The sequence below is a fragment of the Salmo salar genome, chromosome ssa16 (genome assembly GCF_905237065.1).
Source record: "Salmo salar chromosome ssa16, Ssal_v3.1, whole genome shotgun sequence".
Classification (NCBI taxonomy): Eukaryota; Metazoa; Chordata; class Actinopteri; order Salmoniformes; family Salmonidae; genus Salmo; species Salmo salar.
Window position 1 is genome coordinate 65,071,182 of NC_059457.1, and position 13,982 is coordinate 65,085,163.

Sequence of the window (13,982 nt, forward strand, 5' to 3'; positions counted from 1 at the left end):
CTCTATTGAGAATGCACCAACATTGCTTTTTATTGGTTTATGTATGTTTCAGAAGAAATTGTCCTTTTTTAATCCAACTGGCCAAAAATAATGGTTCTTCACTGAGACACAGCTTTATTGAAATAAGGATTCCGTGTAGCAGTTTTGTGAGTCATTGGCAGTATCATCCATTTTATTGACAGGTCCAATAGAAGGATTGCTCTCGATCGCCGTCAGTATTAAAAATGGCAATTAAGGTGTCTTAAATGTAAATCTTTCAACTTCCTCCTCAAGCTTCCTCTAACCGATTAGCTACTTCATTTCTCTTTTTGACACAGACCACATGGGAGTATGGTCATGTCTCATTAGTCTTCTCTCTCTCCCCTTCTCCTCCCTCCCTCGCTCTCTCTCTTTCTATCTCTCTCACGTTCATCCTCCCTCCCTTTCTCTCTCACTCACTCACTCACTCACTCACTCTCACACACTGGAAGTGCTAATGCTGCCTTGGAAGTACTGTAATTTCATGAAAATAATTGGAATATAGTGCAATGCAGATGTACTCTGTCTAACTCTGCTTTTTCCCACCGTAATGCTCAGTTAAATAATACGCATGTTGTCCTACTGTGTCATTACTGTGTTGCTTCCTGAATGAATACACAAGCCATGACCATGCTTACGTGTTAAATTTACAGTGTAATGTCTAATGTATACTGTTTGTTTACAGTGTAACGTACAATGTAACCTAACCATGTTCCATTGCTGTGCAGGGAGGAATCTCTGTCAGGACAACAATGGTGGCTGCTCTCAGCTCTGCTTCCCAACATCAGAGAGCACACGGAGCTGTTCCTGTGCCATGGGCTACAACCTCCACTCTGATCGCATGTCATGTGAAGGTACTATACCGGCTTCTCATAGGAGTACATTGAACAGGGAACACAGCATATGAAAACCCTGATGTGAATCTGATTTGACATGTACTGCAGATCCTATAGTGGCATTGAAATATGGCGTTGTCTATGATATGAAGGTTCGGATTACATTTTACATGTACAGTAGATGCCATATAGTTGATTGGTTTGGCTTTGTGTTTGAACTTGAAGGCATAGGGTCTTTCCTGATGTACTCAGTTCATGAGGGCATCAGGGGGATATCCCTGGATCCAAGTGATAACAGTGAAGTCTTGATGCCGGTGACCGGCTCAATGATGGCTGTGGGTATTGACTTCCATGCTGGTGAGTGTATTGGCATTGTTTTTTTGTGATTATTTGGACTATTCTTCCTGATTCAGATTGCAAATTAATCATTCTCATTTCAATTTTTTTATTGTTATTTTTAATTATAGTTTGAGAAAAACAAATGAAGGGAAGGACATTAATCCTTTTCAATTAATTGATTTCCCTAATAGGAAATGACACGTTATATTGGACAGACATGGGCTTGAACAGAATATCCAGAGTCAAGCGAGATCAGACGTGGAGAGAGGACATTGTCACTAGTGGTATCGGCCGTGTGGAGGGGATTGCAGTGGACTGGATTGGAGGTAAGTAGCCGAGCTCTCAAAGTTAACCTTTACTTAAGGGAATACAATGTCAAGTGCAAAGTAGGACATACAAGTACAGTTGTGGTCAAAAACAGTGCCTTCGGAAAGTATTCAGACCCCTTGACTTTTTCCACATTTTTGTTAATTTACAGCCTTATTCTAAAATTGATTAAATTGTTTTTTTTCCACATCAATCTACACACAATACCCCATAATGACAAAGCCAAAACAGGTTTTAGACATTTTTGCTAATTTATTAAAAATAAACATCTGAAATATCACATCTACATAAGTATTTAGACCCTTTACTAGGTACTTTGTTGAACCATATTTGGCAGCGATTACAGCTTGGAGTCTTCGGTATGACGCTACAGGCTTGGCACACCTGTATTTGTGGAGTTTCTCACATTATTCTCTGCATATCTTCTCAAGCTCTGTCAGGTTGGATGGGGAGCATTAGAGCACAGCTATTTTCAGGTCTCTCCGGAGACGTTCGATCAGGTTCAAGTCCGTGCTCTGGCTGGGCCACTCAAGGACATTCAGAGACTTGTCCTGAAGCCATTCCTGTGTTGTCTTGGCTGTGTGCTTAGGGTCGTTTTCCTGTTGTAAGGTGAACCTTCGCCCCAGTCTAAGGTCGTGAATGCTATGGAGCAGGTTTTCATCAAGGATCTCTCTGTACTTTGCTCTGTTCGTCTTTGCCTCGATCCTGATGAGTGTCCCAGTCCCTGCCGCTGAAAAACATCCCCACATGATGCTGCCACCACCATGCTTCACCGTAGGGATGGTGCCAGGTTTTCTCCAGACGTGACGCTTGGCATTCATGCCAAAGAGTTCAATCATGGTTTCATCAGACCAGATAATCTTGTTTCTCATGGTCTAAGAGTCTTTAGGTGCCTGTTGGCAAACTCGAAGTGGGCTGTCATGTGCCTTTAACTGAGGACTGGCTTCCATCTGGTCACTCTACCATAAAGACCTGAGTGGTGTAGTGCTGCAGAGATGGTTGTCCTTCTGGAAGGTTCTCTCATCTCCACAGAGGAACTCTAGAGCTCTGTCAGAGTAACCAACGGGTTCTTGGTCACCTCCCTGACCAAGGTCCTTCTCCACCGATTGCTCAGTTTGGCAGCGTGGCCAGCTCTAGGAAGAGTCTTGGGGGTTCCAAACTTCTTCCATTTAAGAATGATGGAGGCCATCTGTGCTTCGACACAATCCTGTCTCGGTGTTCTACGGAAAATTCCTTCGACCTCATGGCTTGGTTTTTGCTCCAACATGCACTGTCAACTGTGGGACCTTATATAGACAGGTGTGTGCCTTTCCAAATCATGTCCAATCAATTTAATTTACCACAGTTGGACTCCAGTCAAGTTGTTGAAGCATCTCAAGGATGAACAATGGGAACAGGATGCACCTGAGTGTCACAGAAATCTTCGTCGTCAGACGATATAGCGAAATCATCGTCGGAGAACTTTTATTTATTTATTTTATTTCACCTTTATTTAACCAGGTAGGCAAGTTGAGAACAAGTTCTCATTTACAATTGCGACCTGGCCAAGATAAAGCAAAGCAGTTCGACAACATACAAAAACACAGAGTTACACATGGAGTAAAACAACATACAATCAATGATGCAATAAAAAAAATAAAAAATAAGACTATATACAATGTGAGCAAATGATGTGAGATAAGGGAGGTAAAGGCAAAAAAATGCCATGGTGGCAAAGTAAATAAAGTATAGCAAGAAAAACACTGGAATGGTAGATTTGTAGTTTGAAGAAAGTTCAGAGATAAAATATAAATAATATGGTGCAAAGGAGCAAAATAAATAAAATAAATAAATACAGTAGGGGAAGAGGTAGTAGTTTGGGCTAAATTATAGATGGGCTATGTACAGGTGCAGTGATCTGTGAGCTGCTCTGACAGCTGGTGCTTAAAGCTAGTGAGGGAGATAAGTGTTTCCAGTTTCAGAGATTTTTGTAGTTCGTTCCAGTCATTGGCAGCAGAGAACTGGAAGGAGAGACGACCAAAGGAGGAGTTGGCTTTAGGGGTGACCAGGGAGATATACCTGCTGGAGCGCGTGCTACAGGTGGGTGCTGCTATGGTGACCAGTGAGCGGAGATAAGGGGGGACTTTACCTAGCAGGGTCTTGTAGATGACCTGGAGCCAATGTGTTTGGCGACGATTATGAAGCGAAGGCCAGCCAACGAGAGCGTACAGGTCGCAGTGGTGGGTAGTATATGGGGCTTTGGTGACAAAACGGATGGCACTGTGATAGACTGCATCCAGCTTGTTGAGTAGGGTATTGGAAGCTATTTTGTAAATGACATCGCCGAAGTCGAGGATCGGTAGGATGGTCAGTTTTACGAGGGTATGTTTGGCAGCATGAGTGAAGGATGCTTTGTTGCGAAATAGGAAGCCAATTCGAGATTTCACTTTGGATTGGAGATGATTGATGTGAGTCTGGAAGGAGAGTTTACAGTCTAACCAGACACCTAGGTATTTGTAGTTGTCCACAAATTCTAAGTTAGAAACGTCCAGAGAAGTGATGCTGGACAGGCGGGCAGGTGCAGGCAGCGATCGGTTGAAGAGCATGCATTTAGTTTTACTTGTGTTTAGGAGCAGTTGGAGACCACGGAAGGAGAGTTGAATGGCATTGAAGCTCGTCTGGAGGGTTGTTAACACAGTGTCCAAAGAAGGGCCAGAAGTGTACAGAATGGTGTCGTCTGCGTGAGAGGTGGATCAGAGATTCACCAGCAGCAAGAGCGACGTCATTTATGTATACAGAGAAAAGAGTTGGCCCAAGAATTGAACCCTGTGGTACCCCCATAGAGACTGCCAGAGGTCCAGACAGTAGGCCCTCCGATTTGACACACTGAACTCTGTCAGAGAAGTAGTTGGTGAACCAGGCGACGCAATCGTTTGAGAAACCAAGGCTACTGAGTCTGCCGATGAGGATGTGGTGATTAACAGAGTCAAAAGCTTTGGCCAGGTCAATGAATACGGCAGCACAGTATTGTTTCTTATCGATGGCGGTTACGATGTCGTTTAGGACCTTGAGCGTGGCTGAGGTGCACCCATGACCAGCTCTGAAACCAGATTGCATAGCGGAGAGGGTGCGGTGGGATTCGAAATGGTCGGTAATCTGTTTGTTGACTTGGCTTTCGAAGACCTTAGAAAGGCAGGGTAGGATGGATATAGGTCTGTAGCAATTTGGGTCAAGAGTGTCACCTCCTTTGAAGAGGGGGGATGACAGCAGCTGCTTTCCAATCTATGGGAATCTCAGACGACACGAAAGAGAGGTTGAACAGGCTAGTAATAGGGGTTGCAATAATTTCGGCAGATAATTTTAGAAAGAAAGGGTCCAGATTGTCAAGCCCAGCTGATTTGTAGGGGTCTAGATTTTGCAGCTCTTTCAGAACATCAGCTGAATGGATTTGGGAGAAGGAGAAATGGGGGAGGCTTGGGCGAGTAGCTGTGGGGGGTGCAGTGCTGTTGAATGCAGTAGGGGTAGTTAGGTGGAAAGCATGGCCAGCCGTAGAAAAATGCTTATTGAAATTCTCAATTATAGTGGGCTTATCGGTGGTGACAGAGTTTCCTATCCTCAGTGCAGTGGGCAGTTGGGAGGAGGTGTTCTTATTCTCCATGGACTTTACAATGTCCCAGAACTTTTTAGAGTTGGAGTTGCACGAAGCAAATTTCTGTTTGAAAAAGCTAGCCTTAGTGTTTCTAACTGCCTGTGTGTATTGGTTTCTAACTTCCCTAAAAAGTTGCATATCGCGGGGGCAGTTCGATGCTAATGCAGAACGCCACAGGATATTTTTGTGTTGGTTAAGGGCAGTCAGGTCTGGGGAGAACCAAGGGCTATATCTGTTCCTGGTTCTAAATTTCTTGAAAGGGGCATGCTTATTTAAGATGGAGAGGAAGGCATTTAAAAAAAATAACCAGGCATCCTCTACTGACGGGATGAGGTCAATATCCTTCCAGGATACCAGGGCCAGGTCGAATAGAAAGGCTTGCTCGTTGAAATGTTTCAGGGAGCGTTTGACAGTGATGAGTGGAGGTTGTTTGACCGCTGACCCATTACGGGTGCAGGCAATGAGGCAGTGATCGCTGAGATCTTGGTTGAAAACAGCAGAGGTGTATTTAGAGGGCACGTTGGTTAGGATGATATCTATGAGGGTGCCAGTGTTTGCGGCTTTGGGGTTGTACCTGGTGGGTTCATTAATAATTTGTGTGAGCTTGAGGGCATCAAGCTTGGATTGTAGGATGGCTGGAGTGTTAAGCATGTCCCAGTTTAGGTCACCTAGTAGCACGAGCTCTGAAGATAGATGGGGGGCAATCAGTTCACATATGGTGTCCAGAGCACAACTAGGGGCCGAGGGGGGTCTATAGCAGGCGGCAACGGTGAGAGACTTGTTTTTGGAGAGGTGGATTTTTAAAAGTAGAAGTTCAAATTGTTTGGGTACAGACCTGGATAGCAGGACAGAACTCTGCAGGCTATCTCTGCAGTAGATTGCAACACCGCCCCCTTTGGTCGTTCTATCTTGTCTGAAAACGTTGTAGTTAGGGATGAAGATTTCAGAGTTTTTGGTGGACTTCCTAAGCCAAGATTCAGACACAGCTAGGACATCCGGGTTGGCAGAGTGTGCTAAAGCAGTGAATAAAACAAACTTAGGGAGGAGGCTTCTAATGTTAACATGCATGAAACCAAGGTTATTACGGTTACAGAAGTCATCAAAAGAGAGCGCCTGGGGAGTAGGAGTGGAGCCAGGCACTGCAGGGCCTGGATTCACCTCTACATCCCCAGAGGAGCAGAGAAGAATAAGTATGAGGGTACGGCTAAAAGCTATAAGAATTGGTCGTCTGTGACGTCCAGAATAGAGAGAAAAAGGAGCAGGTTTCTGGGGGCGATAAAATAGCTTCAAGGTATAATGTACAGACAAAGGTATGGTGGGATGTGAGTACAGAGGAGGTAAACCTAGGCATTTAGTGATTATGAGAGAGATATTGTCTCTAGAAACATCATTGAAACCAGAAGATGTCATAGCATGTGTGGGTGGAGGAACTGAGAGGTTGGATAAGGTATAATGAGCAGGGCTAGAGGCTCTACAGTGAAATAAGCCAATAAACACTAACCAGAACAGCAATGGAGAAGGCATATTGACATTAAGGAGAGGCATGCTTAGCCGAGTGATCAAAGGGTCCAGTGAGATTCAGACAGCTAGCCGGGCCATAGGTAGCAAGCTGGTGGAAGATGGGAGGGAGGTCTGTTTTTAGCCACCTCGTGCGTTTCCGTCTGTGGGTTAGTGGGGTTCCGTGTGGAAGGGGGGACCAGTCCAAGTTGGCAAAATAGTTAGTTATAGTGGCCCAAGAAAAGTGTCCGATAGACCTATTCAGATCGCAGCCGAAAAGACAGCTAACGATTAGCGGGCCGCAGATGGGCGATCAGGTTACGTCGCGACGGAGGGGCCAGTTGGATAACTCCCTCGGGCAGATAACGTCGGTGGTCCAGTCGTGAAGACCCAATGGGGCTCCGCATCGGCAGTAAAACGGGTCAGGATAGGTGAGTTGTAGCCCAGGAGACACTTCAGCTGGCTAGCTCAGGAATAGCCCAGGAGTGGCTGACGGAACACTTCAGCTGGCTAGCTGGCTAGCTCCGTAATAATGTGTGTTAATTCCGTGATCGACGTTGCCAATAGTCACTCAGGTAGCAGCTAGTTAGCTGCAAGATCCAGGTGTAAATGTCCAGAGCCTGCGGTAGAAATCGGGGAAAGGAGAGAGAATAGGTCCGGTATGCTCTGGTCTGAGTCGCGCTGTACAAAAACTGGCGATAGCTTTTCGAGCTAATGGATAGCTGAGGACAGCTAACCGTGGCTAGCTGAACTTCAACGTTAGCCAGTGAAAATGGCTAAACACTTGCTAGCTTCTGTTGTGGAATTCAGATGAGGTAAATAATACTTTCTTTTTTAAATTGGTGAGGCGGGTTGCAGGAGAGTGCTTTGAGGTTGAGTATTTATAATTTAAAAAAAAATATATATATATAAAGATAAGTGAAGAAAAAAAAAATGTAAATATATATATACACGGGACACGACAAGAGGAGGGTAGAGGACGTCTGAACTGCTACGCCATCTTGGAAAAAAAAAAGGAACGTGGACCAATACGCAGAGGAGTTAGTGCTCATCATCTTAATTTATTAAATGAATGTGAACACGGAGAAAAAACAAGAAAACGAATAAAGACTAGTGACAGTTTTACCGGCAGAATAAACGCAGTGCAAAATACAACTACCCACAACCTACCAAACAAACACACACCTACTTATAGGACTCCCAATCAGAGGCAACTAGAAACACCTGCCTCCAATTGAGAGTCCAGCACCCAAAACTACACATAGAAAAACAAACCTAGAACCTATACCAAAACTAACACACCCCACTACACCACACACAAAACCCCACAATACAAAACAAATATACCTCTGCCACGTCCTGACCAAATATAATACCTAAATATTGGTCAGGACGTGACGTTACCCCCCCCAAAGGTGCATACACCGAATGCACCAACATAAAGAAAACCCAATACAAAAATAAACCCCCTAAACTAAAGGGAGGGAAGGGAGGGTGGCTGCCGTCAACGACGGCCCTGTGCTACACCCCCCCTCCCCAACCCACCTATATTGGAGGTGGCTTCGGTTCTGGCCTACTGCCCTCCAGACCGTAGACAGACTTGTTTGGCTTTGGACAGTAGGCAGACTCCTTCGGTTCCAGGTCGTAGGCCGACTCCTTCGGTCCCGGGCTGTAGGCAGACTCATTACATTCACAGTTAATTAATTATATTTTGGGAACGTAGCCAGACTCACCCGGTTCTGGGTCACAGGCAGATTCCCTCAGTCCCGGGTCGCAGGCCGACCCCCTTGGTCCCGGGTCGCAGGCAGACCCCTTCGGTTCTGGGTCACAAATAGACCCCTTCGGTCCTGGGTCACAAACAGACCCCTTCGCTTCCGGGTCACAGGCAGACTCCGGACAGGCGGGCCACTGTGGCAGCTCCGGGCAGGCGGGCCACTCTGGGAGCTCCGGGCAGGCGGGCCACTCTGGCAGCTCCGGGCAGGCGGGCCACTCTGGCAGCTCCGGGCAGGTGGGCCACTCTGGCAGCTCCGGGCAGGCGGGCCACTCTGGCAGCACCGGGCAGACGGGCCGCTCTGGCAGCTCCGGGCAGACGGGCCACTCTGGCCGCTCCGGGCAGACGGGCCACTCTGGCAGCTCCGGGCAGACGGGCCACTCTGGCAGCTCCGGCTAGACGGGCCACTCTGGCAGCTCCTGACTGGCGGGCGGCTCTGGCGACTCCTGACTGGCGGGCGGCTCTGGCGACTCCAGACTGGCGGGCGGCTCTGGCGACTCCAGACTGGCGGGCGGCTCTGGCGACTCCAGACTGGCGGGCGGCTCTGGCGACTCCTGACTGGCGGGCGGCTCTGGCGACTCCAGACTGGCGGGCGGCTCTGGCGACTCCAGACTGGCGGGCGGCTCTGGCGGTACCAGACTGGCGAGGCTGGGCTGACGCACTAGATGCCTGATGCGTGGGGCTGGTACAGGATCTGCCAGTTTGGGCACACGCACCTTAGGGCTAGTGCGGGGAGCAGGAACAGGCCGAACAGGACTAGGCTGACTATTGGGAAGCTTGGTCCGGGTTGCTGGTACTGGTCGTGCTAGACTGGGAGTACTCACTTCCGGGATACTCCGAGAGGCAGGAACCGGAAAGACTGGGCCATGGAGGCGCATAGGTGGCCGTGATCGCACCGCCTGCACAACCCGTCCTGGCTGGATGGAACTAGTAGCCCTGCACAAGCGGGGTGCTGGTACAGGGCGGACTGGGCTGTGCGTGCGTATGAGCGAGATAGTGCGAAACACGGTGCTCTCCACCTTCTTCGCCCCTTCCTGCACTCACGGGTAGCTGGCTTATGGCTCTTCCTACGCCCAGCCAAACTACCCGTGTGCCCCCCCCAAAAAAATTATTGGGGGTGCCTCTTCGGCTTCCTAGCCAGACGTGTCCCAACGTAGCATTCCTGTTCCACCCCAGCCTTCTTCCACGGGCCATCTCCGACCAGTATCTCCGACCAGTATCTCTTCCCAAGTCCAAATATAATACCTAAATATTGGTCAGGACGTGACATTACCCCCCCCAAAGGTGCATACACCGAATGCACCAACATAAAGAAAACCCAATACAAAAATAAACCCCCTAAACTAAAGGGAGGGAAGGGAGGGTGGCTGCCGTCAACGACGGCCCTGTGCTACACCCCCCCTCCCCAGGACGTGACACTGGGCTCAATTTTGAGTCTCATAGCAAAGGGTCTGAATACTTACGTAAATAAGTTATTATTATATATTTTTTTGAATTAGCCAAAAATGTCTAAAAACCTGTTTTCACTTTGTCACTATAGTGGATTGTTTGTAGATTACTCTGGATTTTTTATTTATTTAGTCCATTTTAGAATAAAGCTGTAACGTAACAAAATGTGGAAAAAGTCATGGGATCTGAATACTTTCCGAAGGCACTGTTTATTGGCACCCTTGCACGAGTCACTATTTCTTTTAAAATAAGCTTAACATTTATTTATTTTTTACATTGTTCACACGTATTTGTTTGATTTACAACCGCACAGGACCAAGAAAGAAATGTGTAAATTATTCAGAATTCAAATTAATTTGGTTGGAGGCAGGTGATTCTCGTTTACAGTGTAACATCTTACCTGTGGTAAGTTGCAGGTGGATACACAGTAAAAATAGCAGTTCAACCATAAAAAAAGACAACAGAGCATTCTGCTCCATTGTAAAGTGCAAGGGTGCCAATATATTTGACTGCAACTGTAGGACATACAGAGAGACAAGAGCCATAGGACATACTTCTCAAGTAAGACATACATAAAATGTAATGAATTGACTGACTTGTAATGCAATGGTTGAACACTGTACAAAGTCATGTTTGTGTTGTTTACTAGGTAATATCTATTGGACGGACCATGGCTTCAACATCATAGAGGTTGCTCGACTCAGTGGCTTGTACCGAGCCGTGGTGATAGCTGAAGGACTTGACCAGCCCAAAGCCATTGCTGTGCACCCGGTGAAAGGGTGTGTACAGTCTTTCATTTCAGTCAACACTTTAAAGTCCACCCGCTTGGTATGTAATGAACACGTCCTAGCTACATAATGTATTCCCTAGAAGTGATCACCAAATAACCAATGTTTTAATTGATTTTGATAGCCAGTAATAATGAACGTCATAAAACGATCTTTGCAAGATTATATAGTATAATTATATAATTACAATGCCTTTAGAAAGTATTTACACCCCTTGATTTTTTTCCACATTGTGTCAGCATCCAAGGGACTGCCGTGGCTCTCTCGGGGGTAAACTGTTTTGTCCTCTGGCATACTGGCCTTTTCAATGAAGTTTTTTGTTGTTGGTTATTTTAATTACATTTTTAAATGCGATAGAATTTATATGCATTCACAATTGAAGACTGCACGATCAATTTGGGGTTTTATGTGTCTGTCTAAAGTATTTATATCTCAACTTTGTGCAAAGTGTTTTCTCTTGGATATATTTACATCTCAAGCTGACTCATGGATAGTCTTAAACTCTTAACATGTTTAGAGTGCTTACAATGTAAACATATTGGCTTCGCCTTCCTACAGCAGAGCCATTTGAAAGCCACTGATATCAATAGATTTTAGAACACATTTTATAAGATAATAGCCTACTCTTGTGCCCCAAACAAAACCGAGGGTGCTATGATTGTATTTAAGAGGAATCTTAATATGAAGGTGGGGGTCTCTGGGGGAGACAATGATAGACAGAATTGTTATACCTCTGTTACTATTAGTGGCACTACATTATGTTTGTCCTCCATTTACGCACCAAATGCTTTTGATAAATCCTTTTTTGAAGACCTGAAGCTTACAGTCTCAGTGACCATCCTTGGGGGAGATTTTAACTTGACTCTAGATCCTACTATTAATACCACCAGTGCTGATGTCTTGGAACTCTGGGCACCTTCAAATTATATTAAGACCTTTTTAGATGCCTGGCCCCTAAGAAATCCTTGTGCTGAGATGATCTTATTTTCTCCCCATCATCAGTCTTTCTCACCAATTGATTATGTCTTCACCTCATCTGTTTTTCTGAAATGTACATCCCATGCAGAGGTTTTAACTATGCTGTTATCTGACCATTCTCCATTATCGATTTATTTAGAGATTTCTCCAGTATTCACAGGTTTTAAGAGATGGCGTTTCAATGTTTTTCTTTTGCAGGATAGGAAATTCTTAAAGTACATTTTTAAATTGATTTAATTGTAATTTTTGGTCAACAATCTACACAAAATACTCTAATGTCAAAGTGGATTTTTTTTTTTTTTTACGTTTATAACAATCAGGAATAATAAAACACTAATATACAGTTGTGGCCAAAAGTTTTGAGAATGACACAAATATTATTTTCTACAAGGTTTGCTGCTTCAGTGTCTTTAGATATTTTTCTCAAATGTTACTATAGAATACTGAAGTATAATTACAAGCATTTCATAACTGTCAAAGGCTTTTATTGACAATTACATGAAGTTGATGCAAAGAGTCAATATTTGCAGTGTTGACCCATCTTTTTCAAGACCTCTGCAATCCGCCCTGACATGCTGTCAATTAACTTCTGGGCCACATCCTGACTGATGGCAGCCCATTCTTGCATAATCAATGCTTGGAGTTTGTCAGAATTTGTGGGTTTTTGTTTGTCCACCCGCCTCTTGAGGATTGACCACAAGTTCTCAATGGGATTAAGGTCTGGTGAGTTTCCTATCGATGTTTTGTTCCCTGAGCCACTTAGTTATCACTTTTGCCTTATGGCATGGTGCTCCATCATGCTGGAAAAGGCGTTGTTCGTCACCAAACTGTTCCTGGATGGTTGGGAGAAGTTGCTCTCGGAGGATGTGTTGGTACCATTCTTTATTCATGGTTGTGTTCTTAGGCAAAATTGTGAGTGAGCCCACTCCCTTGGCTGAGAAGCTACCCCACACATGAATGGTCTCAGGATGCTTTACTGTTGGCATAACACAGGACTGATGGTAGCGCTCACCTTGTCTTCTCCGGACAAGCTTTTTTCCGGTTGCCCCAAACAATCGGAAAGGGGATTCATCAGAGAAAATGACTTTACCCCAGTCCTCAGCAGTCCAATCCCTGTACCTTTTGCAGAATATCAGTCTGTCCCTGATGTTTTTCCTGGAGAGAAGTGGCTTCTTTGCTGCCCTTCTTGACACCAGGCCATCCTCCAAAAGTCTTCCCATCACTGTGTGTGCAGATGCACTCACACCTGGCTGCTGCCATTCCTGAGCAAGCTCTGTACTGGTGGTGCCCCGATCCCACAGCTGAATCAACTTTAGGAGACGGTCCTGGCGCTTGATGGACTTTCTTGGGCGCCCTGAAGCCTTCTTCACAACAATTGAACCGCTCTCCTTGAAGTTCTTGATGATCCGATAAATGGTTGATTTAGGTGCGATCTTACTGGCAGCAATATCCTTGCCTGTGAAGCCGTTTTTGTGCAAAGCAATGATGACGGCACGTGTTTCCTTGCAGGTAACCATGGTTGACAGAGGAAGAACAATGATTCCAAGCACCACCCTCCTTTTGAAGCTTCCAGTCTGTTATTCGAACTCAATCAGCATGACAGAGTGATCTCCAGCCTTGTCCTCATCAACACTCACACCTGTGTTAATGCGAGAATCACTGACATGATGCCAACTGGTCCTTTTGTGGCAGGGCTGAAATTCAGTGGAAATGTTTTTGGGGGATTCATTTAATTTGCATGGCAAAGAGGGACTTTGCAATTAATTGCAATTCATCTGATCACTCTTCATAACATTCTGGAGTATATTGTGAAAATAAATATGTCTGTCATTCTCAAAACTTTTGGCCATGACTGTACCATGCTGTTGATCTGTCCTCAGTTGTCTCATATCACAAACTCTGTAACTGTTTGAAAATCGGCATTGGCCTTTTGGTGAAATCGCTGAGCAGTTTCTTTCCTCTCCGGCAACTGTGTTAGGAAGGACACCTGTATCTTTGTAGTGACTGTATTGATGTCACGTCCTGACCATAGATAACTCTTATTTTCTATGGTAGAGTAGGTCAGGGCGTGACTGGGGGGTTTTCTAGTTATTATTTTCTATGTGGTTTCTAGTTTAGTTTTTCTATGTTTGGGTGGCTATCGTTGTCTCTAATTGGGGATCATACTTAAGTAGCATTTTTTCCACCTGTGGGTTATGGGATATTGTTTTGAGTTAGTGCACGTAGCATCTCTGTAGTCACGGTTCGTTTATTAATTTATTGTTTGTTTTGTATTTTGCTAAGTTTCACTTTATAATAAAGATGTGGAACACTACTCACGCTGCGCCTTGGTCCGTCTATACACACGAACG

The 13,982-nt window shown here is 45.3% G+C and overlaps 1 protein-coding gene across 1 annotated transcript in view; it reads left to right on the forward strand.

Moving 5' to 3' along the window:
- The window catches only part of LOC106574298 (low-density lipoprotein receptor-related protein 1B), a 130,507-nt gene that overhangs the window by 34,956 nt on the left and 81,569 nt on the right, over positions 1-13,982 (forward strand). The window contains exons 29-32 of the mRNA XM_045696700.1: positions 747-872; positions 1,080-1,211; positions 1,385-1,519; positions 10,515-10,644. Coding sequence (XP_045552656.1) covers positions 747-872; positions 1,080-1,211; positions 1,385-1,519; positions 10,515-10,644 — 523 coding nt within the window. The remainder of the gene's footprint in view (positions 1-746; positions 873-1,079; positions 1,212-1,384; positions 1,520-10,514; positions 10,645-13,982) is intronic.